At 43.7% G+C, this 27,443-nt stretch overlaps 1 protein-coding gene across 1 annotated transcript in view; it reads right to left on the bottom strand.

The window, feature by feature from the left end:
• Positions 1 to 27,443, bottom strand: part of MMP2 (matrix metallopeptidase 2) — a 354,681-nt gene that overhangs the window by 267,063 nt on the left and 60,175 nt on the right. The window contains exon 4 of the mRNA XM_089692555.1: positions 21,781 to 21,909. Within this exon, the coding sequence (XP_089548681.1) occupies positions 21,781 to 21,909 (129 nt within the window). The remainder of the gene's footprint in view (positions 1 to 21,780; positions 21,910 to 27,443) is intronic.

Genomic DNA, 27,443 nt, shown 5'->3' with positions numbered 1-27,443 from the left:
ATATGCAGAGGATATGTTATTTTGTATAGTAAATCCTAGAGTAACGTTACCCAATTTAACTAAAATATTAAAATACTTATACAGTTATCAAATCTGAAAATTAATCCTTTCCTTTAAAGTCAGAAATATTAAATATTAATGTTCCGAAGATAGAGAAGCAGACCTTACAGAAAGTGTTTCCCTTTGTATGGAGGGAAAAAGAATTAAAATTACTTAGGTATAAAGTAAACCTCTTCTTTAAATAATTTATATCAGGTAAATTATATTCCATTAGTAAATGAGATAAAGGATGAACTGAGAAAAATTTAAATAGGATTGCTTTCCTGGATTGGTCATATAAACATGGTAAAGATTGTGATAGTACCAAAAATTCTGTATACATTTCATATGCTACCCATATATCTACCAGGGACATTTTTTGAGACAAAAAATGATACTCATATATATATATGATTAAATAAAAAATCAAGAGTTAAATATGAGGTACTGTGTAATTATAAAGTAAATGGGTGTTTAAATGTGCCGGATTTTAGGAGATATTATTGTTCTGTTTTGAATTCACGAATAGCATATGGGTTTATAAATTCACGGGGGAAAAGTTGGGTAAAAATGGAAAGTACACTTAGTGAGTCTCAATTAGATAGGCTTATTTGGCTTCCACAACGTTTTCGTACCTTTTCTGAAAATAAATGCACTTTAACAAGGAATGTAATTAGGATATGGGATATAATTCATAAGCAAATGAGGTGGGAATATAATTCATTGTTAATACCCCTGGTGGGAACAAAATTTTTCACACTGGGGGAAAGATAATATTGAAGGAAAATTGATAAAAGATAGAAATGCACGTTTAAAAGATATCACTGAAAGAGGGGAATTATGTTCTTTTTCAAGATTTAAAAAATAAAAAGGAATTATTTTTTATATTAGATGAATGGCGTTATTATCAATTAAGACATTTTGTTGCAGCGCTCCCGCAGCCACTGTGGGCAGGGGAAGACATGTATCCATTTGAACAATTGTTTAGCTCGGATGCAATGCGAAAACATGTTACCTCTTGCGTTTATAAGACCCTCACAAAAATGTCTGGATCTATTTCTCCACCATTTCTGGAGAAGTGGGAAAAGGACCTTGGAACAAAATTGAATGAGCAGGAAAAAAAGAAATTATTTAAATTAACACATGGAGCTGTGGATATGAATATAGTAGAAATTATAAATGTTTAGCAAAATGGTATATTACACCTAGTGTGGTACATAAACAACGATCAGAGAGTTCACCTTTATGTTGGAGGGGGTGTGGGATGAAAGGAACAATGGCACATATATGGTGGGATCGCCCCAAAATACAGGAATTTTGGCAAGGTATAAAACAACACAGGAGATGTTGGGGATTAGCATATTGAAAGACCCTTGGGTCTGTTTATTTCATAAATCTAAGTTTACAGTGATACAATATAAGAATATGATGATATTTCACTTAATAAATGCTGCTAAAGGGTTGATCCCTAGATTCTGGCAGGCACAGGAGACCCCAAAAATAAAAGGGTGGAGTATATATACACAGGATGGAGGAACTATACCATATCGGAGAGGATAAAATTTAAAAATTTTAAAAAAGATGGTGGGAATTTAAAGCATCAAACAGATATCTAGAATTGGTCGGAGTGTAAAGGATGGGAAGAGGAGGCACATGCGCGGCTGGCTCCTGGATGGACGCGATCTGATCCTCGCTCCTTCCACTCGCCAGACATATCCCGGCACACCCCGGCCCCGAGGGACATAAACCGGCTAAATACAAAGCTAAAGGGTGTACAACCCTCAATGTCCATGCCTCGCCACCGCAAAACACCTGGACAGCCAGGGAAATTAACTAAATTCTTCCCTGCTGTCACAGCAGGGATCCAAGATGGCGCCAGCTGCACAGCTAACGGACACAGCAGCCATGAGGGGGACAACACATCGCAGCATCCAGACGTCAGGCTGAGATCTCCTCTATAACCCTGGGGACCCGGAGGAGTTATCTCCTCCCCTGTCTCCCACCACAAGCAGCCCAGCCAAATCTAGACCCCGACTAGAAACTGACTCTGCCTGTCAGCCTCTCATCCCTCCATCACAATACTGATTCATCTGTGATAGACTCTTTGCCTGCTTCTGACCAGCCTATCACCGAAATATGCATGAAAAACATGCTCTTATCCCTGCGACAAACACTACATAGATATTTGACATCATCACTATCCCAGATCTCCAATGTGGTTCAGCAACAAGAACACAGATTACGCCATATTGAAACGAGAATGGGAGAAATAATTACAGCGCATAACGACCTAATTGACACACACGCAGACCATACAACTGATATCGAGCAAATAAATCTGAAACTAGTGGATTTAGAGGACCGCTCAAGACGCAACAACATCAAATTCAGAGGTATTCCTGAAAATATTGCCAGCGACACACTACTGCCATATATCCAACAATATATGAAACACCTCATCCCATCTCTCTCAGATATGGAGCTCGCCATAGATCGAGCGCACAGAATACCCAAACCATCATTCTTATCAGCATCAATCCCTAGTTGTTCTGGCCCGCATCCACGTTTACCACGTAAAAGAAAAAATAATGTCGGCAGCCAGAAACCCCCCTCCACTCCTGCCATCACATGCAAATATCAGATTATTTGCAGATTTGTCAAAGGCCACACTCCTTAACCGTAAAAAGCTGGTCACCATCACCAAAGCCTTACGAAACCATGGAATAGGCTATCAGTGGGGTTTCCCCACAAAACTTACCATCAAACATCACGGTAGAATATATACAATCAAAAACCTAGAAGCAGGCATCGACCTTTAAAGACCTGGAACATAATACCTGTGGAACCCTACCAATCTACATCTACCAATACAAATGGAGGCAGAGTGATTCTGACACATTACACCCTCAATCCACCTCAAACATATCACCTCGGGCACTATACCTCAACCTACTAATCTCTGGCAAACGGCCCTTTACCAAATATCTTCACATTACAAGATACTGTTTGGCATGACCTCTTTCACGGTCAATGCTTGTTCACACCCCCCTGTTTTGAAGTAGCACACCACGCTACTCATGTTACTTGCATTTTCAGCAAGTTTTTTTTACCCCCCCCCCTTCACCTCCTTCCCCTCCTGCACCATCAGTCGACCATCCGAATCAACTGTTCAACTGAAACCTGCAAAACAACATGCAGGTTGTTGACTCAGGAGATGAGAATACATCTCCTGAGTCAACGACCGAGCCAATACCACATTACCATGCCTGTGGAAAGTCTCCTCCCACGACCACATTTATCCAACGTTTCTCAACATATCAATAAACAACTCGCCTACTCAACTAACCAAGTCAACGATCTGCAATATGATTAACATAACATCTCTTAATGTTCGTGGCTTAAACTCCCCCTTTAAGAGATCGATGCTCCAAAAGGAAACCCGCGCATTTCATGCTGACGTATTCTTCCTACAGGAAACACATTTCGCATCAACCAAGACTCCTAAATTACATCTGCATCAATTCTCTCACATCTATATGCCCACTGACCCCAAGAAAAAAATTGGTGTCATTACAGCCATAAAAGACTCTACACAATTCCACCACATCTCAGAAATAGCAGACCCTCAAGGTCGCTACCATATCTTAATCTGCAAAATCAACGATATCCCCTATACTCTGGTAAACGTTTACGGTCCTAACAACAATCAGATGCAATTCTACAACAAACACCACTCCACCATCTCTTCTCAAATTCAAGGCAGACTTCTCATCGGCGGAGACTTCAACGTCATCGGCAACCCACTTCTGGACTTTTCCTCCAACAAACGATCCTCCAAACATAATTTCAACCGTTTCTTACATGACCATGATCTCTATGACATCTGGCGATGTCAACATAGCACGGAAAAAGACTACACCTACTACTTCCCATCTCACTTATCCTACTCCAGAATTGACTTCTTTATTACAGACAAATGGACTCTACAACATGTAACATCATCCAAAATTGGCACCATAACCTGGTCAGACCATGCTCCAATCAACATATCCCTAGACAACAATCAACATTCTTCAATCCCTCGCATCTGGAGACTGAATTATTTGATATTGAAGAACCCAGATAACAAAAAGCACCTGCTAGAAGCTCACAACTTATTTTTTGAATTTAATGCCAAACCTGATATCTCTATAACCACATTGTGGCCCGCTTACAAAGCATACATGAGAGGTATCCTCATACAACTAAATTCCCACATCACTAAACAAAGAACCCAACAAATTGAACAACTTCTAACATCCATAAAACTAAAAAAAACCAAACCCCCCCACATCTGCTTCCCTAGCCTCAGACAGAAATAAACTCAGAACCCTCCTACTTTACAAATATAACCTTAACCTACAAAAAACTAAAGCGCAATTTTATTCCCTAGCTAACAAGGCAAATTCACTATTAACGAAACTAATTAAACAACGACGTCTCAAATCCAAAATCTCTTCAATTAAACACCCAACAACACATACTGTATATCTCTCACAAATCTGCAAGACATAGCCAACACTTTCGCGACTTATTACCAAACACTATATAATATCAAAGATAACCCGGACACAACCCAACCAACTACATCCATACAAAAATTCCTAAACTCTACGAATCTCCCCCAACTTACTCCATCACAACTCGCTTCTATTTCTACCCCAATTTCTCCCACAGAAATAGAAAAAACCATAAAATCTTTACCTCTTGATAAATCACCAGGAAACAATGGCTTCACTAACGAATTTTAGAAAACATTTGCCCCTGATCTCACACCACACCTAACCGATCTCTTCAACCATGCCGCTTCTACAGGTGAATTCCCAAATGAAATGTTACAATCCATAATTACAACTATTCCAAAACCCAACAAAGACCAACCAACTTGTCCAGAACTACAGACCGATCTCACTGTTAAACACAGACATAAAACTTTATGCCAAAATAATAGCCCTAAGACTACTTCCCCACTTTCCTACATTAATCCACCCAGACCAAGTGGGATTTATCCCTGGTCACCAAGCACCAGACGCAACCAGAAGACTCATATCCCTCCTCCACAAGTCAGAAACCACCAAACAATCCTCTCTATTGCTATCCCTGGATGCAGAAAAAGCATTCGACCGAATATAATGGCAGTTTATGAAACTAACACTTAAAAAATTCGGAATTACAGACTGGATGCTTTCTGCATTCCTCTCCCTGTACTCCAACCCATCAGCTAGAGTATCAACAAACGGCACACTCTCACAGCCCTTTCACATTTCCAACAGAATCTTTACCTTACTCATTGAACCCTTAGCTTCAAGACTCAGAGATGACCCAACATTCACAGGAATCACCCACCTTAAAACAGAACATAAAATTAGCCTATTTGCAGATGACGTCATACTAATGATAACTAACCCACACAAATCGCTCCAAACGATTCGTTCACATCTTCAAAGTTATTCGGAAGTATCATATTACAAACTCAATGAACCCAAATTTTCTATCCTAAATCTCCACACGCCTACTAAGACTCAAAAAGTACTAATCAAACAATTCCCCTTCTCTTGGGGACAACACAGCATCCCCTACCTAGGAATCAAACTCACTATTACAACAGATCAGCTATACGCCTTAAACCACAAACTATTACTCAAATCCATCCCACGAAAACTTAACAATCTTCGCTCATCAACACTATTGAAACTGGGAAGAGTAGCAACCCTGAAAATGTACATACTAACCAAAATCCTTTATATATTCCGCCCACTCCCCATTCCCATCCCCTATACCTCCTTCTCCAAACTACAAGCAATACTTGCCAAATTCCTCTGGAATTCAAAAAAACCAAGATGTACTACAAATCTTTTAATACGCCCAACATCCAGAGGAGGAGCAGGTCTCCCACATTTAAAATCATACTATAATGCCACTCTTCCAGACCAAATTTATTTGTGGTGGCACCCAACTAAAGAAAAATTATGGTCTACCATGGAAACTCTCACATCTCCCGCTCACACCACGTAACATATTGTTCTCACCACAAACACCTCAGACCAAAATTCTACTCAAACACCCATGCATTCAAGCCTCCCTACAAGCTTGTATGATCTCCTAACCTTTAACTCGACAGATACCAAACATATACGTACCCCAATCACTACACTACACCTGTTAAACTCTCTTTATATTACCCTCAACACTCATCCGCTTGCTGGAGACAATGCGGAGAAACAGGATCAACTCTCCATATACTTTAAGAAGAAAAAATAAAAAAGTGAGCGCTCTCTCAACAGCAGCCAATGCACTCAAGGTAATCACAGCAAAACCCTCAAAATACACAAGAATATAAGAAGTGCGGCGCTAATAAATATGTGTCTCAAATGAACTAAAACACAAATATAATAAGCAAAAATAAATATATCAGATGAATATATCAAATAAATAATAATGTCCAAATAAAACGCAGGATCTTGCATGAAGTGAAAAGAACCAGGATCCAACAGTAAAATTGCGCACTCACCGGACGCGCTATATAAAAGCGCATGTGTAGTATGACCACTGGAAATCCATCATACGGGGACAATAGATAGCCATCCAGGAACAGATGATCTCAGTGTAATGGACAACTTCCAGATCCAGAAATCCCCTTAAGACTGGGTGAATGATAAGTAAGGGACTCCCTCCGGTGGTGAAGATGAGAAATGGAATTACCTGAAATATGTTAGCTCCAGATAGGAGCCAAAAAACACCTCATAGTGTAGTATGTAAAAAGCAAAAACGTTTATTCCAAAAAATTTTTTGAACTTAAAAAACAGGGCAGGAACACTGTGACAGTGAACAATGAATGGGAGTGTAACTGACCCAAAAGTAAGATGGCCGCCGGGCCTCCTCGTGGCTCCAGGCGGCTGAATGTCACGCTCTGCTGGCTCCTCCTAAGGCCTTTCGTGCTCCTGCACATCATCAGAGGGGAGGCCAACAGAAGCATGACAGACCTCTCTCCCTATGTACCGTTGTGCGGCAATCGCGCATGCGCAAATCGGCGCCGCCATTTATTATGGATCATTTTTATTGATCATCTTCCCATTAAGATGGGTGATGTTTTCGAACAACGATTATCACGTGTGGACATTCCTGATGATGTCTACACAATGGATAATGATCCTGATGACCTTAAAGGTCTTTTTTTGCATCTCAAAAATCTAACTTCAGCAGAAATTAAGACTTTATGGGATATCTCTTTTTTAAATAAATATGTTAAAGAGCAGATGGTTCCAAGGTCGTTACGCTGGGATATACCCCCTGACTCTGATGACGGTAATGGCCATCTAGAATGGTACCAATTTTTTAATTCAGCAGGTTGTGATCTTATCAAATTCCTTATATTAAGGAAAAGAAAGAAACTCACATATTTGGATAGGGAGATTAATTTAGTAAGGGAGAAACTTACACCATTTAAAGAGAAAGATAATTATAAGAGCGAATCAGATAGACTTAAAACACATCTGGAGGGGGTAGAGAAAGAGCAAAAATTAAAGAAAAGGAAAAAGTATCAGAGGGATTATAAAGATTACTCTGATGGAATAGTCTTCCAATGGCAGAAGGAGAAGGAGACCTCACATGTTCCTCTCACTAATACCCCCAAACCGTCTGAGAATATGACTAAACCTAGACCAATTCTAAAATATCCTCATAAAAAGACTCAATATCATAATACCAACAATAGTGGTTCCGAGCCCATACAACGTTTATATGATGAGAATATAGGGGCTAGGGATTCTTCCTGGCATCCAAACAGGTATCCACCAGGGTATAGAAATTCCCCTTATAAAGACCCTAGGAATGGTTCCCAACAGTGGGATACCTCAAGAGGGGAAAGCAGGAATGATACTTTTCATGCCTCTCCAAGGCAATACTATGATAACTATCCATATTACCCTGATGGTCCCCAAACATGGAGGAATGACCACATGCACTATGCGTCCCCACGTCAGCATGGAGGCCACTCTAACCAGAATAATAACAGGCCTTTTAGATCTGGTCCCCAAACATGGAGAAATGACCATGTATACTATGCGTCTCCACGCCAGCATAAGGGCCATCCTAATCAGAACAATAATAGGTCTTTTAGACCTAGCCCAATGCGCTCTAACCACCCACATGCACAAAGGACACCACACACTCCCCCTAGGCGTTCTACCCATCCAAATAGTGGGAATAACGGGAATAATCATCCCAGACAACCTTTTTTAGGGGAAGGCAAGGTGAGAAAAAGGAAGGACACAGAAGAGGCAGACGAGGAGGGAGAAGAGTACACGGACATAAGCAGGAAAAGAAGGATATAGTGGGCAAAGGGTTATTCAACCTTAGTAATGTTGATCTTAATAGTGACGAATTACGTTTGCTAGATAAGGGTTTGAAATATGCCCCTGCTAGTAGACTTGACAAATTTAAAGTTTACATGGACATACATAAATTCACCAGGCAACTATCCCTAAAAAGATTTTTTGCAAATAAACCTAATAACAGCAACAGACAGGTAGATCTTTTTGTGCATTCTAACCTACGGAACGCCTCTACATATAACCCTCCTCCACAAACCCATTCTTATGTCAACATCTTCAGAGATAAGGTCCTGAAAGAACTAGGTCACTTAACTGTTAAGCAACCATACAATAGGACAGGGGACATTACAGCGATGAGATCACTTCTTGAAAAGAAGGATCTAGTTATTAGACCCGCTGACAAAGGGGGTGGTGTCGTGATCCTAAACAAGTCAGATTACATCTCAGAAGTTATGGATATTTTGAGTGATCATACGACATATTCTCCATTATTTGGCGACCCACTTCCTGGTTATAAATGCACATTGAAAAAAATCGTTAACTACGGCTTTGAACAAGGAATCTTAAATAAAAAGGAGAAAGCTTTTCTCATTCCAATTGCACCTAAACTGCCCATTTTGTATATACTTCCAAAGATTCACAAGAATCCTACCAAACCCCCGGGACGCCCAATAATAAGCGGTATAGGATCCCTTTGCTCAAAGGTGGGCGAATATATCGACCATTTCCTGCAACCATTGGTAGTACAAACGCCTGCTTACCTTAAAGACACTAAACAGGTACTTAATCTAATTAAAGATTTTACAATATCAATAGATACATTCCTTGTGACGGCGGATGTCTCCTCACTATACACCAACATCAAACATGGTGATGGAATGGAAGCAGTTGACTATTACTTATCACATCATAGTAGTTTGCCGGCTATACAGAAAGAGTTTATTCTCAAATTACTTGATTTCGCAATGACCAATAATTATTTTTGGTTTAATAAGACCTACTATTTGCAGATCAAGGGTGTGGCCATGGGGGCCAAGTTTGCCCCCAGTCTCGCTAATCTTTTTATGGCGAGATGGGAGGAGGACATCATTTATGCCAGAGATTGGCCCGAATTGGCACTCTATGGGCGATACATCGATGATGTCCTCCTCCTATGGAATGGTAGTGAGGAATCACTTGTGAACTTCTTTGGAACATTGAATAACAACACACACAATATAAGTTTAACATATGTGTACAGTAAATCGCAAATAAACTTCCTTGATCTTACACTCTTTAATGTAGAAGGAAAGATAATTACGGAGTCTTTTTTCAAGTCCACGGACCGTAATAGCTACATCCCCACGCACAGCTGTCATCACCCTTCTTGGTTAGCGAACATTCCACGGGGCCAATTTACTAGGATAAGGCGTAACTGTACTAACTTGGATGCGTATTATTCCCAGGCTATGGTCTTGAGGGAGAGATTTGTGGAGAAGGGCTACAGTAGCAGTAGTCTGATGGAAACAATACAGTCAGTTGCGGACTCTGATAGGGAAGTTATGTTACAGGATAATCACAGACTTATTCAAACTAAAGTCTGCCCGTTCGTCACTACTTATAATATACAGCATAAAGCCATTAGTGGATTGATTAAGAGAAATTGGGATATTTTACTTTCTGATCCAATTCTGAGTAACATCTTGCCTGAACGACCTGAAATTATGTTCAGGAAAGCTGTATCTATTAGGCATAATTTAGCACCTAATGTGGTAGATCCCCCAGCCTGTGTCTCCCTGTTTTCTGACATGAAGGGGTTTAGTCCATGTAACAGATGCGTGATCTGCAGATGCGACAATAGTAGGAAACGCAGGATCACTGAGTTTACATCACATACAACAGGCAGAACATATGTCATCAAGAATTTTATCTCCTGCTATAGTAGATATGTTGTTTATTTACTTCAATGCCCCTGTCTAAAACAGTACGTGGGACGCACCACAAGGCGGTTAAGGGACCGCTTGCGAGAATACGTGGCAAACATCAGAAAAGGGTATAAAGACCATTCCCTGTCGAACCATTACAGAATACATCATAATATGGATCCCACTTCTCTTAAGTTTACCGCTATTGACGTCGTCACTCCCCACTGGAGGGGTGTGAACAAAACACGTGCAGTGTCCCAGGCGGAAACAAGATGGGTATATGAGCTGGGTACTTTATACCCTCTGGGACTTAACATTGAAATCGACGTCAATAGTTTTATTGCCAATAGCTAATAATATCATAATATTACTGTAATTTGCCCTATTATCTTTCTTGGTCTAGGTTTATTCTCTCCCCCCCCCCCCTATTTTTTAGTGATATTTGAAAGGGGATGACGCTTCTTTGCATTTTGGCCATTCTTAATGACATTTTACTATTATTGATTAAAATTATCATTGCTATCTATAGCGGTTACCGCGAGTTAAAATTATCATAACCATTCATGTTGGTTTCTCAGTGTTAAATATGAGTGTCAGGGTGTCTTTTGATGTGTAGGGAGCGTATATTTAGACTTTTTACATTCGATTTATTTTTTGTTCTTTTTTACCTTAATATGCTGGTAACATTATGACAAGTTCTAACCATTGGACTTTAAAATGGAGATCCCTCTTGTTTATTTTATTTTTATTATATTCCACACATTTTTGTATTATATTTTATATGTGTGCATATTGGGCATTCACCTGTCTATTTATGAATATTGATTGTTGTCAATTTAGTGATACAATGCGAGTGACTTGTGTCATTTAAAATGACATAATTATTATAAAATATTTTGATGTTGCAGCCAGATCCACTGGCGCCTCTGCCCGTATTTTAAGTTTTGGCTTTTTTGACTATGCCTAAATATGACATTTCATTTGTACATTCATTCAGATCTCCAATATAATGGCACCTGTAAAGTGACTCCTTATGAGTGACAATAACCTTTAATATGTCGATGGTGCTGTATTACATGCACTATCACAGAGTACTTAAGGTCTGGATTCAATAGGATCAACTTCGGTGTGCTGTGGTGGCATAGTATTCCCTTAGTTGAGAGTGCTGTCTGAAATATGATTTCAGACCTATGGCAAAATGGCGCCCGCGGATCCGCGCATGCGCACTTGTGCCGACCACGGCAAAATGGCGGCGCCGATTTGCGCATGCGCGATTGCCGCACAACGGTACATAGGGAGAGAGGTCTGTCATGCTTCTGTTGGACTCCCCTCTGATGATGTGCAGGAGCACGAAAGGCCTTAGGAGGAGCCAGCAGAGCGTGACATTCAGCCGCCTGGAGCCACGAGGAGGCCCGGCGGCCATCTTACTTTTGGGTCAGTTACACTCCCATTCATTGTTCACTGTCACAGTGTTCCTGCCCTGTTTTTTAAGTTCAAAAAATTTTTTGGAATAAACGTTTTTGCTTTTTACATACTACACTATGAGGTGTTTTTTGGCTCCTATCTGGAGCTAACATATTTCAGGTAATTCCATTTCTCATCTTCACCACCGGAGGGAGTCCCTTACTTATCATTCACCCAGTCTTAAGGGGATTTCTGGATCTGGAAGTTGTCCATTACACTGAGATCATCTGTTCCTGGATGGCTATCTATTGTCCCCGTATGATGGATTTCCAGTGGTCATACTACACATGCGCTTTTATATAGCGCGTCCGGTGAGTGCGCAATTTTACTGTTGGATCCTGGTTCTTTTCACTTCATGCAAGATCCTGCGTTTTATTTGGACATTATTATTTATTTGATATATTCATCTGATATATTTATTTTTGCTTATTATATTTGTGTTTTAGTTCATTTGAGACACATATTTATTAGCGCCGCACTTCTTATATTCTCCATATACTTTGGATGTGTAAATCTCTCAGATCTTACTGGAATAGCATTTTCCAATTGATCTCAACACTAACTGAAACCCCAGTAACACCAAACTCTGCTCTTGCACTCCTCCACATTGGAATTGACAAATTCCCTAGAGATTCTCGTACTATTATTATCCACACATTAGCAGCTGCTAAGACCAACCTTACTAAATTATGGAACTCTTCCAAAATTCCCTCTCTCACTTCACTTATAACAGATCTTAACTTCCAATGTGATATGGAAAGAAGATCAGCCCTCAACAATTCCTCCTGCCACACGCTCAAATACCAATGGTCTCGATGGCTACAGAACCCAAACTGTTCCGTAAAATGCTGATAAATTAAATGTACAATACTAAGACTCTTTACCCTAGACTGGTGCTTTCACCACCACCCCCCCTTTTTTTCCCTCTCCCCTCCCCACCATACCCTTCCATCCCTGTTCCTTACCCCCTTTATATAACATACACACCCATATACGGTTCACACCAAACCGAGCATACCTCACAGGTTAATGCGAGTTACGTTTATAATGTCCCCAGCCAAATGGTGGGGAATTTATTTCGTACAAAATGTATTGCTGTACTTGACTATGAACCGTATTTTCGTACCTTGTTTTGTAATAAAACCTTTCAATAAAAATATTGAAACATAAAGAATGGGAAGAGATCATGAAAGGAATGATGGTTCTTGTAGGAGGGAAAGCATTAAGAAGGAGAGGGGAGGGGTGAAGATAGACAGAAGGAGTAAATAGAGGAACAAGAAGAAAAAAGGAAAATAGTAGGAGAAATAAGAGGAAACTGGGGGGGGGAGGGAATATGTAAATCTTGTTTTGGAAAATGTTTGTAATACTTAGAATAATGTTGGACTTGTAATATATATGTAATAAAAATACATGCACTTTTATATCATGTTGGAATGTACTTTTTATATCATGCTGACAAAACGTTTAGATTGGACACTTTTCTATATTAGGTATACAGTCGATGTACTTTTTGTCAGTCAGTTATGTTTCTCTGTTAAAGCATTTCAATAATGATTACTTCATTTTGGTTTCATAGGATATACACATCCTACACATACACACACACAAACACACATACACCTTTTTTAGCTTTTGGTGATAAGGTGCTGTCAAGGCCCCCCCTCCCTCTCTTCCCCCCCCTTCCCCATTGCATGTCCCTGTGTCCAAACGTAGCCCACATAAAGTGGTGTGCTGTGCACCAGGGTGCTGCCTCCTGCGGCGAGGATCACACCTCTCCTCAGACCAGGTGCCAAGGAGTCCGCCACCCTGTGTGCCTCCATGTGGAGAATCTACATGCAGGCCACCTAGGTGTCTCTGCTGGTCCCCCTCTCCATGTCTCGGTGGGCACAGCGTGGACCCGAGGTTCCCGCGCTCTACACCAGCCAGAAACAAAGGCCGTGCTCCCTGTGTGTGGCCAGAGTGAGGGGGCGGGGCTTGTTGCAACAGAAACCCAATGCCAGGCTGGCCATTGCTGTGGCAACCTGGGAGCAACCTGCTCCGGAGATAAACCCAGAGTGTTGTGAGAGGTCTGAGCTGCGGCCAGACCCTACAGCTAAGCCGGATTTAACCCTTCCCTGCCAGACTGCCTTCCGCTGTGTGCCCTGATTAAGCATTGCCTGCCAGCCTGCCCTCTGCTGTGTGCTCGCATTAACCATTGCATGCCAGCCTGTCCTCTGCTGTGTGCCCGGATTACCTGTTGGCTGCCCTCTGCTGTGTGCCCAGACCTACTGCCTGCCAGCCGGCCCTCTGCTGTGTGCCTGGACTTACCCCTTGCCTTCCATCCTGCCCTCTGTGTGCCTGGACTTTAGCCATTGCCTTCCTGAACTGCCTTCTGGTGTGTGCCCGGACTTTACCCATTGCCGGCCTTAACTGCCCTCCACGGTGTGCCCAGACTTACCCATTGCCTGCCAGCCTGCCCCTCTGCTGTGTCCCCAGACTTTACCCATTGCCTGCCTGGACTGCCCCTCTGCAGTGTGCCCCTGGACTTAACCCTTGTTATACCGATCAAGTGCCCCCAAATCACTCAATAAAAACAGTGTGTGCCCACTGCTCTCCATGTGTGTTCTGTCCCACCTACACCTCCGTCACATACTGGTTGGCAGCAGTGGGATCAGAATGCGGAAGAAGACGATGGAGAGCAATATCCCCCTGATGCTGGACCTATCCCGGGCTAGTGAGTACAGGAATTGGACTGTGGTGAGTTTGCAGGAGAGGGCTTGGGAACTAGGCCTCCCCAGAAGGGGCCTATGCAAGGAGGAGCTGGTCACCGCCATCAAGGAAGCCAGCCCTCGGGGGGCTGACAGCTTGGATGCCCCTCAACCAGAGACCGAATCAGACAACCAAAGCCCCAGGAGCCCATGGATCACCTGGTATGAGGAGGAGATGGCCATCCTGGGCCCTGGGGCCACTTTGGACGACAGGTGGAAGGCTATCTGGAGGGCCAACAATAGGGAAACCCTAGGAGGCATCAGAGAGTGAGATTCCCTCCCCAGCCCAAGAACCCTTGGGCCTGACCTTCCAAGGGTGACTTGTAAAGATTTCAAGCCCTTTAGTGAAGCTGCAGAAGATGTGGAGGGGTTCTTCCAGGACTTCTAACACTTATTCCAGCTGCTGGAGGTACCCCAGGTAGACTGGGTGTGGCACCTGGTCGGTCTGCTAGAAGGGGGCGCAGCTGCTGCGTACCGGACAATGGACACACAATGGAATAGAGACTACATGAGGGTCAAACAGACGGTGCTGGAACACTATGCTGTAACCCTGGAAATCCACCGTATCTACTTCCAGGACCTTTCTTGTCATGCTGAGCCACCCTTCAAAATGTACGCACACTAGATGTTGCGGTCCTGCCGGCGCTGGCTGGAAGGGGAACAGGTCCTAACCCTTAAACGTTATCGAGGCCTTTCTGAAGGAACGGTTCTATACCCAATGTTCTGCAGAGGTGTGAGAGTGGGTGAAGGAGAGAAACCCTGCCACCCTCGAGCGGGCCGCTGCACTGGCAGACTAGGTCCTCACCATCAAGACCCACTGGAAAAAACGGGTGACTGAACCGCCTAAGGCCCAGAGCCCTGCCAAACCGCTCCTTGGCCTCCCCACGCCACACTTCCGGCGGCCCTTCATGCCAGCTCCAGTGCCCTCTCCATTGCCTTCCTACCACCCCTGACCATCGGGGCCACCCCTGCACCGTCGGTGTTATAGGTGCAACCAGAACGGGCACCTCCAGGCCAGCTGTCCCAGGAACCGCTGCACCACCCACTCAATCAACTACATTGAACTACCACCAGAGGAGGAGCCACTTCCCCCAACACCCAGTGAATGGGTGACCTCAACAAAGGCCAAGTGCACCCCGGGGAGTCTACAGTGTTCACCCACTTGTCCCTTCCTACCCTGAGCTGAGGTAGCGCTACCTGCAAGCAGTCCTCATCGATGGGAAAAGTACCGGGGGTTTCCAAGAAACCTAGGCCTTCCTCGCAATCGCTGATCCCCCTGTGGTAAAACTGGAAGCCATCGAACCAGGCCCTGGGTTCTCCATTGGACTAGCAGGTGGTGCCAGGCAGCACATTCCCAGGGCTTCAGTAAGTCTTGACTATGGATTTGGGGAGAAGCGCTGCCAGATTGGAGTTATGAGCTGGCTCCCCACAGATGTCTTGCTTGGAAATGATCTAGGGGAGCTGCGGTGCGAGGCTGTCGGGGCAGGAGCCAAGGCAGTCGAGGTCTTCCAGCTGAAGAGGCCCACCTGGAACCCCCCTCCCACCCTGGATCCGGCGAGTTCTCCCAACCCTGATCTAAATACCACTCTGACCTAGGACCAGGAAATATTTAAAGGGGAACTGGACTCCGACCCCACTTTGAGCAGATTTTCAGCCCAGGTGGATGCTGGACCAGTAGGGGAGTGCAGGGAGCAATTCCTTTGGGAGCAAGGACTACTATACTGCCTGACAGACTCAAACTGCCCAGGCCAGTCTCAAACTGCAACTAAACAGCTGATAGTTCCCCAACTGTTTAGGTTCACGCTGCTCCAAATCGCCCACAACATTCCCTTGGCTGGCCACCTGGGGAAGAGAACAGAAAAAAGACTGACCCAAGCATTGTACTGGCCGGGCATCTCCCAGTCAATTGCTAACTTCTGCCGGACCTGTAATGTGTGTCAAAGGAAAGGGCACCCAGGGGATCGCTCCAGGGCTCCGCTCCGTCCTCTACCCATCATCGAGGAGCCCTTTCAGAGAGTGGCAGTAGATTTTATCAGCCCTTTGGCCTGCCCTAGTAAGTCAGGAAAAAGGTATATCCTCACTATAGTGGACTACGCAACCCGCTACCCGGAGGCTGTAACTCTGTCTAGCATTTCGGCACCCAAGTTAGCAGAAGCCTTGGTCACCATTTTTTTCCCACGTGGTATTCCCCAGTAAGATCCTAACTGATCAAGGCACCCAGTTTATGTCAGATGTAATACAATCCATGTGGCGCACATGCGGGGTACTGGCCATCCTGACCACCCCATACCACCCCCAGACAAACGGCCTCTGTGAACACTTTAATGGGACCCTAAAAGGCATGCTGAAATCCTTTGTTGACAGTGAGGCAGACTGGGAAAAACTCCTCCCCCATCTTCTCTTTGCATACTGGGAAGTGCCGCAGGGGTCAACGGGGTTCTCCCCCTTTGAACTCCTTGGGCGAAAAGTCTGAGATCCCCTGACCTTACTGCAGAAGCACTGGGAAGGGAAGGTCAAAGATACGGGCACTCCAGTCGTATCATATGTACTGGAACTGCGAGAGCAGCTGACCAGACTTGCTGCCGTAGCCCACAGCCACCTCAAAGAGGCTCAGACATGGCAGAAGGTGTGGTATGACTGCAGGGCCCACGGACGGGAGTTCGCAGAGGGCCAACAAGTTCTCAAGATAGTCCCCCACCCCCAGAACAGGCTACAGCACACCTGGGAAAGACCTTATAAAATCCTCCACAAAATTGAGTAGTTATATGATTAGCCTGGACGATCGTGACCAGCAGCAGACAACAGTCCATGTAAACATTCTTAAAGAATACCATGATAGGACCCTGCTCATACTGGCCATCTACCCCACACCCACAGGGGAGGCTGATGGTGGAACCTTACCCGACCTCCTGCAAGCCACCAAAACCACCCACTCTCTTGACCAAATTCCCACTGGGGCCCAGCTAAGCTCCCAGCAAACAAGTCAGATGCGGGCCGTACTAGAGGACCGGGCTGTCGCATTCTCAGCAGCCACGGTACGTACTGGTTTAGCTATTCACCATGTAGAGACCCATGGACAAAAACCTATCCAGCAGGCCCCCTACCGAGTCCCTGATTCTGTGAAGACTGCCATCTGAGCAGAGGTCAGAGAAATGCTCCAGCTGGGCATCATCAGGCCTCTAGCAGCCCCTGGGTTTCCCCAGTGGTGCTAGTGCCTAAAAAGGATGGGAGCACTTGATTTTGCATAGACTACAGGTGACTAAATGACTACACTGTTAGCGACGCATACCCCATGCCACATAGATGAACTACTGGACTGACTGGCTGGGGCACAATACATCAGCACCCTGGACCTCAGTAAGGGCTACTGGCAAATTGCCCTTACCGGGGAGGGCACAGAACGCTCCGCCTTCATTACCCCTTTCGGACTCTGTTCGAATTCCTAGTGATACCCTTCGGGATAAAAAATGCACCGCCACCTTTCAGCGAGTTGTAGACCTACTGTAGGAGGGATACCAGGGATTCGCTTGCGCCTACTTAGATGACATAGCCATCTTTAGTGACACCTGGGAAGAACACCTACTGCATGTGGGGACCATCTTGGACAATAAGACCAGACAAGTGTCAGCTGGGAATAGCTGAGGTGCAGTACCTAGGCCACAGAGTAGGGGGGAGGGAAACTGAAACCAGAACCCGCAAAAAGTCCAAGCCATCCATGACTGGCCTACCCCTCAGACCAAACACAAGTAATGTCTTTCCTGGGCAGTGCAAGTTACTATCGCAAATTTGTCCCCAATTTCAGCACTGTGGCAAAGCCCCTGACTGACCTTACCAGGAAAAACAGTCCTAGGATGGTGAACTGGAGCCTGGCCTGTGACTCTGCTTTCCATGAACTCAAATCTGCCCTTGCAAGCAACCCTGTTCTGGCTGCCCCTGACTACAACAGACAGTTTCTGGTGCAAACCGATGCTTCCACTTACTGCTTGGGGGCCATCCTTAGCCAAGTGAACGAGGCTGGAAAGGAACACCCTATTGCCTTCATCAGCCAGAAACTTCTTGACAGGGAGGTCCCCTACGCCACCATTGAAAAAGAATGTCTGGCCATAGTCTGGGCCTTTAAAAGAACTTCAACCCTACCTGTATGGCTGAGAATTTACCATCCTCACGGATCACAATCCGCTCACATGGTTGAATAGAGTGTCCAGGGAAAACGGGCACCTCCTGAGATGGAGCCTCGCCCTCCAACCCTACAACTTCACCATCCAGTATTGACGGGGAAGCCAACACCAAAATGCAAACGTGCTATCCCGGCAGCAGGACTCTCAGTAGGTGAGCTTATCCCCCACAAGTGCTTCCAAGGAGCCCCGCCGAGGTCCCCTTGCCAACACTTGTAAAATAAAAGGAGGAGGGACTGTCACAGTCCCCCCTCCCTCTCTTCCCCCCCTTCCCCATTGCATGTCCCTTTGCCCGCACGTAGCCCACATAAAGTGGTGTGCTGGGCACCAGGGAGCTGCCTCCTGCGGCAAGGATCACACCTCTCCTCAGCCAGGTGCGAGGAGTCTGCTGCACCACTGTGCCTGCATGTGGATTCTCCACATGCAGGCCACCTAGGTGTTTCCACTCGCCCCCCTCTCCGGGTCTCGGTGGGGATAACGCGGCCCCGTGGTTCCCGCGGTCTGCACCTACCGGAGACAAAGGCCGAGCTCCCTGCGCACGGCTTGAGTGAGAGGGCAGGGCTTTTTGCCACGGAAACCCGACGCCAGGCTGGCCGTTGCCATAGCAACCTGGGAGCGCCCTGCTCCAGCGATAAAAGACCGGAGCAGGACCCGAGCGGGGAGATCTTTCCCTGCTCGTAACCCAGAGTGCTGTGAGAGGTCTGAGCTGCAGCCAGACCCTACAGCCAAGCCAGACTTAACCCTTCCCTGCCAGCCTACCTTCCGCTGTGTGCTCTGATTATCCATTGCCTGCCAGCCTGCCCTCTGCTGTGTGCCCAGATTAACCGGATCTACTGTTTTCCAGCCTGCCCTCCGCTGTGTGCCCGGACTTACCCATAGTCTGCCCTCTGTTGTTTGCCTGGACTTTACCAATTGCCTGCCTGAACTGCCCTGTGCTGTGTGCCCCCGGACTAAACCTTTGCTATACAGATCAAGTGCCCCCAAATCACTCAATAAAAACCTTGTGTTTCCCACTGCTCTCCGCATGTGTTCTGTCCCACCTACACCTCCATTACAGGTGCTGCTAAAACAAAAGTATTCCGAAACAATGTATATGCTATTATAATGTTGATGATCCACACCATTTATAACATCCAATTAATTTTACACTCATAGGGTAAATTATGCAGTTGAAAATAAATTGCTCAACAAAGGGAACTGTATTTATTAGAGGAACTAAATTATCTTTTCAGAAGAGGAGATTAAGGGGGGATATGATCAAAGTGTATAAATCCATAGGTGGTCCATATAGTGAACTTTGTGAGTTATTCACTATAAGGTCATCACAGAGATCAAGAAGTCACTCTTTATGTCTAGAGGAAACGAGATTTAATCTCCAAATATGGAAAGGTTCACAGTAAGCTGTGAAAATGTGGAATAGACTCCCTCAAGAGCTGGTTCTAGCCAGCTCAGTAGATTGTAGGCGTTCTTTACTAAATGCACATAATATAACTGGATACTAACATTTTTAGGTAAAGTTGATTCAGGGAATATCCAATTGCCTCTTGAGGGATCAGGAAGACATTTTTTTTTCCCCTGCTGGAGCATATTGGATCATGCTTTGCTGGGGGTGGTTTTGCCTGTGGGTATAGGATTGTGCATATAGGATTGTATATTTTTTCCCCCTTTTTTGGTTAAAGTAGATGGACTTTTTTCAAACAGACTAACTATGTAACTATGTAACAGAATTTTGGCACAAATAAATGATCCGAGCGGTGAAGAGAATATCCATAATGGATACTCCAGAGAGCCTAAAACTTTGTAGCACATCAAGATAGGTTCCCTTTAGTTGATAAACCTTACTAGATTTATGATCTATCTATACATAGAACATCCCTGTTTATTACTGGGATTACTATGCTTGAATGAAGATACCATTAGTATGCATTGTAGCATAAAGCAATATATAATAACAGTTTATAGCATAAAGCAATCTATAATGACAGTTTATAGGTAAGTCCCTAATTGGCCAGATGTTTATCACCCTGCCTGTTCAGAAGTTGAGATTTGCATTTTAATGTGTGAAAATGCAGAATGACAAAATATTAGGCTTTCAAAAGGCAGTTTATTTTTTTTACAAAACATTTAGAATTTCTCAATATATTAATTGTAACACCACATATTTTATAGATCTTCTTAATTGCAGAATGGAAAATCAAGCATGTGGGTAGTACAAGGAGGTTGAATGGCAGTCTAAGAAATTATAATTGTGATCTTAAAATGAATTTCCGCCTTTACAGCCAAATTAAGATAACACCTACTTTATATTTGTTACTTGTTTCTATTTACATAATATAACTTTAAAAACAAATTTAAAAGTGCTGCTTACTTTTTACTTTATGCCCATCTTATTTACTATGAACAACTCTTTTGGATTAAAAAAATGATGTTAACCTTTGTAAATGCTCTTCTCTCAAAACTCAAAGACTAAAATCCTACTTAGCTTCAATTTCTCTTTGAGGGGGCCAAGGAGTTAATGTTTACCATAATTAGCCTTGTTTTTAATGTGCTGGCAAATGTCATTATCAGTTGTATCACTGTGCCACATGTCTATCTGGGGTCAGATTAACTTTTTCACAGTAGGTTGCAGTCTGCCCAGGGGCCTGCTCCAAACATCCAAAAGGTAAGAAATGGGATTTTAAAAATAATTTTTAGGCATTCTGTATGAATGGGAACACATAAATGTGCAGTGGGTTTTTTTCAAGTTTGACTACAAAAGTGGAAATACACTTTTTTGCCAAAAGAACAATGGTTTGGCTGAAAACTTTGTGAATGCACATTCTAACCATAAGCTAATAAAGATTGTAGGGAGTAAAGTTCCATTTAAAAAGCACGTTTGCAGTTATCCTGTAGAGAATAAAGCATGTGATTTTTTTTTTTAAATATCTACATGCTTCATTTAATCACCAATGATTATATTCAAGTTAGTTTCTAAAGACGTACTGTAAATCATTAATTTGGGTATGGGAAACCTTTCAATCCTAACTTTTAAAAAATTACCCAGAAGAAACGTGACTACATACAACAGAATCAGTCTTACCTTGACCTTCTCCTAAGGTCCAAAGTTCATCATCATCAAAGTGGGAGTCTCCACCAATTCCTGATCCTGGTGCAAAAGCATGAGCCAAAAGCCCATCTTTACCATCAAATGGATATCCATCTCCATGTTCTGAAACCCATGTGCAAATAAATAAACAACGTTAAGATAGTGTAGAAACAAAACTTGATTAAATATGATGAGTGATGGACAGGTGATCTACACAAAGGCAGAGAAAGCAAATCATAGAAAATCAGACTGATGTGCTACATGTGTAATGTCACAAAGGTTTGACACTAATTGGCACCAAAACACCATTTGCCATTTAGACCCCAGTATGCGATTTTAAGTGGTTGGCAAGCCTCTCCATAGTGTTTTATTGATGTTTGAAGCCTCTACTTAGCTCACTACTTCTTTATAGCAGTATATCAACAGGGGTGATATACAGTAGTTGGCTACATCCTCTATATAAAAGCATAAGCTGCTTTTTTGCTCCCCACAGCAGTGTATAAGAAAAATGAAAACACAGGACAATGACACAGAAAGCTAAAAACAACAATCTGAGTGTCAGCATGTGGCACTAAAACGTCACTGAGAGGAATTTTCATAATCCATGTATATACAAATATAGTTTTATTTTAAAATTGTTTTAATGAAATTTGTAGCCCAAACTTATACAATTCACTATATTAGTTTCAAAGTAATTTCTAGCTGAAATGTATTATAATTTTGCATTGTAATATGTTAGATAAGCCCGTTTCTACAATTAGGGCAGTTTCTGTTAAATATTATAAATGTTTACGTTTGAACCTGTTGTTGAAGTTCATATACAGACTACCAAATCTTGGTATACAGCCAATTACTATTCTGAAGGAGGAGTGGGCTCACTGCAGGCAAACCTGTCCTCAGTTTATCCACTGCTATATGTGGTCCAACTTGTAGACTTTCAAAACTATACAGTTAGGACCACAGTATACAGAGGAGCCTTGGAAGGGCACTGCAGCTTTCACATATATTTGCAAATGTGTGTAACTAAAACCTCTTTAATGTGAATTGTTAGACAGGGAAATGTTCTGTTTGAGATGTCCAAAGCCCTTCTATGTGCATCTTACTGCAAATGCTATTTAATGATTGAGGTGGATTCCACTTATCTGTACAGCTTGTTGGCTGGATTTGGCGTGGAGACATATTGGATGCCTTCAGCTGCCATTGTGCTCTTGCTGGGTGTCCAATGTGTCCCTGTCCCTTTAGGAAGGATTGGGCTCCCACCAGGCAAACCTGCCTTTAAGCATCTTAATGCAAATGCTATTTAATGATTGAGGTGGATTCCTCTTATCTGTACAGCTTGTTGGCTGGATTTGGCGTGGAGACATATTTGATGTCTTCACCTGCCATTGTGCTCTTGCTGGGTGTCCAATGTGTCCCTGTGCTTTTAGGAAGGAATGGGCTCCCTCCAGGCAAACCTGCCCTTAATTTATCCACTGATATATGTGCTCCAACTTAGAGATTCTTAAAACAATGGCATTAGGACCTCCGTATATAGAGAAGCCTTGGCAGGGCACTGCAGCTTTCAAATATATTTGCAAATGTGTGTAATGAAACGCTTTGTTTTTAACAAATTGTTATACAGGAGGGCCCCAAATTGTTATACAGGGTGTCATAGGGTGTCATAAATTGTTATACAGGGTATATTCTTACCTCCTTGCTGCAGTGTTTCTGCTAGTCCTGTGATTTCTTAACATGTGGTGTTTGGCTCTGTGCTCCTCTATGGGTGTCGCTTGCTATTCTGTGGGTTAATATTTCCTTTCCCTTCCATCACTTCCTGGCCTGCCTCTTAGTTTGCATCCCTTTTATATAGACATGCTCAGTCCAGCCTGAGTTGCCTGAGCAACGTCACAGTTCTTTAAGCTCCTGTTTGCTACTACTTATGTATCCTGTGTCTGACTACCTATGTGCCAACTCCAACTTTTTCTACCATCTGTGCTTGTCGGCTGCCCATCCTGACCTCGGCTTGCCTCCTGGATTTTCTGTTGTCTCCTGCTGTTTGTACTCTGCACATGGGAATGGCTGCCACATCCTCAGCTCGGAACACCTGGGGGCCGCAACCTCCTTCCAGCTTGCTGCAAGGCCATCCTCATCATCAGGGGCCCAGGCTAAGGCTTAGACTCCGCATCCTGGGGAACCCTGAGTTGGTGATCTACAAGGGCTCACTACCACAGGTGCTTGACACAGGGTCAGTTTGGTTTTCTTGCAGGCTAGCTTGTAAGTGTACTGGGAAATTTTCTGTTTGTGATATTCTGAAAGTAATCACACCACAGAAAGCAATACAGCACCTGCACTGAGAAACATTAAAGGATACTGTATATTGATCTGTATTTATAAAGCATTTGCAGTGCATTTACTTTGATTTTGATTGTTTTTGGTGCAAAGTGGAGAGCTAGGTTCACTGTTCAACAAATTTTTATTTTTTGCCAGTTTTGGAAACAAAAGGATCCATTTCTTAATGAATTTCACATTCTGAGTTCAAATATAACAATGAAATTTGTCAATTGGCTCTAGTTTTTCTGTAAACGGAAAGTTTTCTACTATAGGCGTAATGACTACATAATTCACAATAATTATATAGATAGATGTCTTTCCACAAATATAAAGCAAGTGATATTGACTACATAACAAAGCCTAAATGGCATAATATATTGCATAGGATTACCAAGAAAAATTATAGCCATAAGCTAAGTTGAATCATTTTAATACTTAGGATTCTCACTAGTTTTGTCTTCAGTTTGTGTCGGTTTTGCTTCTCTTGGCTTTTCTCTTGTATTCGAGGAAAGGGCTATCTCTTACAACTGCACGTGACTACATGCTTCAGGTTCTTCCTCACTTGACTCAACCACGAAGGATTCTGGTGCTTTAGGAATTGGTAGCCCCTCTCCATGAGGAACAGATAGTCGTCGACTATCAAGAGTCCAATGGCAGAGTGGCGGAGCAGAAGCAGCTTCAATTGAAGGCCATACACAGGCCTAGGTTTAAAAGTCCCTCACAGTTAATTCCAATAACGAACTCTACTCCTCCGTGCAATCTACTTACGAGACCCTGGGCAGGTCTGGGTCCAATTTGTGGTAGAGACTGGTTTTGTTCAGCCATGCTTGAGTGAGTAATAACAGGTCTGTGCTGCCCTTTGGTGTCTGGCTTAATGCGCACAACACTGAACGTCCCAGCATTTGTCAACGATTTGCCGTTAAGTGATGCAAACCCGCTGAACCACGTTCATGAGGAGCCGGTACAGGGGGCCATGAATCAGTATGGACCTGGCAGCAGCGTGAGCAGACGACAGAGGCACATGGCGCAGGGTGGCGGTGTAGGCAGCATTATTCTGAAGCCATACACAGGCCTAGGTTAAAAAGCGGAAGCCGTCAGCAGCGTGAGCAGACGACAGAGACACATGGCGCAGGGTGGCGGTGGATGCAGCAGTATTCGGAAGCCAAACACAGGCCTCGGTTAAAAAGTGGAAGCCGTCAGCAGCGTGAGCAGACGACAGAGGCACATGGCGCAGGGTGGCAATGGAGGCAGCAGCAATGGAAGGCCATACAGCACCCTATCACAAAATGGAACCCACCAACAGTGTAAGGAGACCTGAAAGTGGCACATGGCAGAGTCTGGCGATGAAGTCAGCAGCAATGGGAGGCCGTACAGGGACCCATGACACACTCTGGACCTGGCAGCAGCAAGAGGAGGCGGTACAGGGACCCATGGCAGAGTGGCGAAGCGTAAGCAGCTTAAATTGAAGGCCATACAGAGGCCTATGTTAAAAATAATAACATGTTTGGGGCATGATTCATGGCGGATTTAGTCAGTTGTGTCAGGAACTGGTGGTTTGAAATCCAGACTAATCCACGCCTGATTCATTTTCACAAACGTGAGTCTCTCCACACTTTGGGTGGACAGTCGTGTCCTCCGCGGAGTTACAATACCTCCTGCCGCACTAAACACGCGCTCCGATGCCACGCTACTGGCCGGGCATGACAGCCTTTCAAGGGCAAATTCAGCTAGTTGGGGCCAAAGGTCAAGTTTCGTTGCCCAGTAGTCAAGGGGATTGTCTACCTCGGTTGGCAGGGTGCTGTCCAAGTAGGCCCGAGCCTGTTGTTTGAGGTCCTGCTCCAGGTCCACCTGATGCTGCTGCTGCTGCGGCTGGTTAGTAGTTTCCTCACTGCGCTGGTGAAGAAAGCTACTCATCATCGACTGCAGACTGAGGCAGCCGCTGCTGGTGGAGCTGCCACTGCTCCTACCACTCCACCCCTCCCCTGCTGCCATGGCAGCGGAACGTGAGCGCACAGGGCCCACAGTGTCTGAGGATGGACGTTGGCGCAGAAAGGCAGAGACCAACTGACTACATAGGTGGTTTTTATAGTACTTTATTTTGGCCTCCCTCTCAGCAGGTGTGAAAAAGGCCACCATTTTTGAAAGGTAGCGAGGGTCCAACAAGGTGGACAGCCAAAAGTCATCCCTCTGTCTGATGGTTACACTGTTCAACAAATTTTTATTTTTTGCCAGTTTTAGAAACAAAAGGATCCATTTCTTAATGAATTTCACATTCTGAGTTCAAATATAACAATGAAATTTGTCAATTGGCTCTAGTTTTTCTGTAAACGGAAAGTTTTCTACTATAGGCGTAATGACTACATAATGCACAATAATTATATAGATAGATGTCTTTCCACAAATATAAAGCAAGTGATACTGACTACCTAACAAAGCCTAAATGGCATAATATATTGCATAGGATTACCAAGAAAAATTATAGCCATAAGCTAAGTTGAATCATTTTAATACTTAGGATTCTCACTAGTTTTGTCTTCAGTTTGTGTCGGTTTTGCTTCTCTTGGCTTTTCTCTTGTATTCGAGGAAAGGGCTATCTCTTACAACTGCACGTGACTACACGCTTCAGGTTCTTCCTCACTTGACTCAACCACAAAGGATTCTGGTGCTTTAGGAATTGGTAGCCCCTCTCCATGAAAACTGGACGTATTGCCGATGGAATATTTGGATAGTGCACAGATAACTTTTTCTTTTTATTTAGCCCTTTTACAATTGGAGGCACCATACAAAAGTAACAATTACTAACATGATCTGTTGGCTCTCTCCAAATCATTGGCACAGCGAAAGGCATAGATGCCTTTTTTCCATTCAACCATTGCTCCAGTGCCGTCCCACAAGAATTGCAGCATATATGTGGTGCCCAGCTCTTGTCCTGGTCTCCTATCTTGCAGCCAAAATACAAGTTGTAGGCTTTCTTAATCATTCCTGTTATCCTCCTTTTTTGTGAGATAAAAGTTATGTCACCGCAGATATAGCAGAAATTATCTGCTTTATTCACACAAGTTCGAGGCATTACTGAGTAGCCTATATAAGCATAAAACGAAATGTAAAGACGCTGTCGAACTACAATCAGCTACAGATACTGCAGCTTTTATGCAGTGAAGTGATGCAATTAAAGGCTAATATTGCATCATCTCAGTATACATGCAATTTTCTATTGGTCACCAGTATCAATTGCGCAATATGCAGCTGAAGTTGCATCATAATTTTGAATGGCTTACGTCATTAGATGGGTGAATATATCATGGAAACTAGAGCCAATCAACATTTTTTAGGGTCATTTTCGTTTT

The sequence above is a fragment of the Staurois parvus genome, unplaced genomic scaffold (assembly GCF_062004578.1).
Source record: "Staurois parvus isolate SC_StPar_1 unplaced genomic scaffold, SC_StPar_1.0 ptg000594l, whole genome shotgun sequence".
Classification (NCBI taxonomy): Eukaryota; Metazoa; Chordata; class Amphibia; order Anura; family Ranidae; genus Staurois; species Staurois parvus.
The sequence above is the reverse complement of the archived record's forward strand: the minus strand, read 5'-3'. Positions and strand labels throughout refer to the sequence as shown.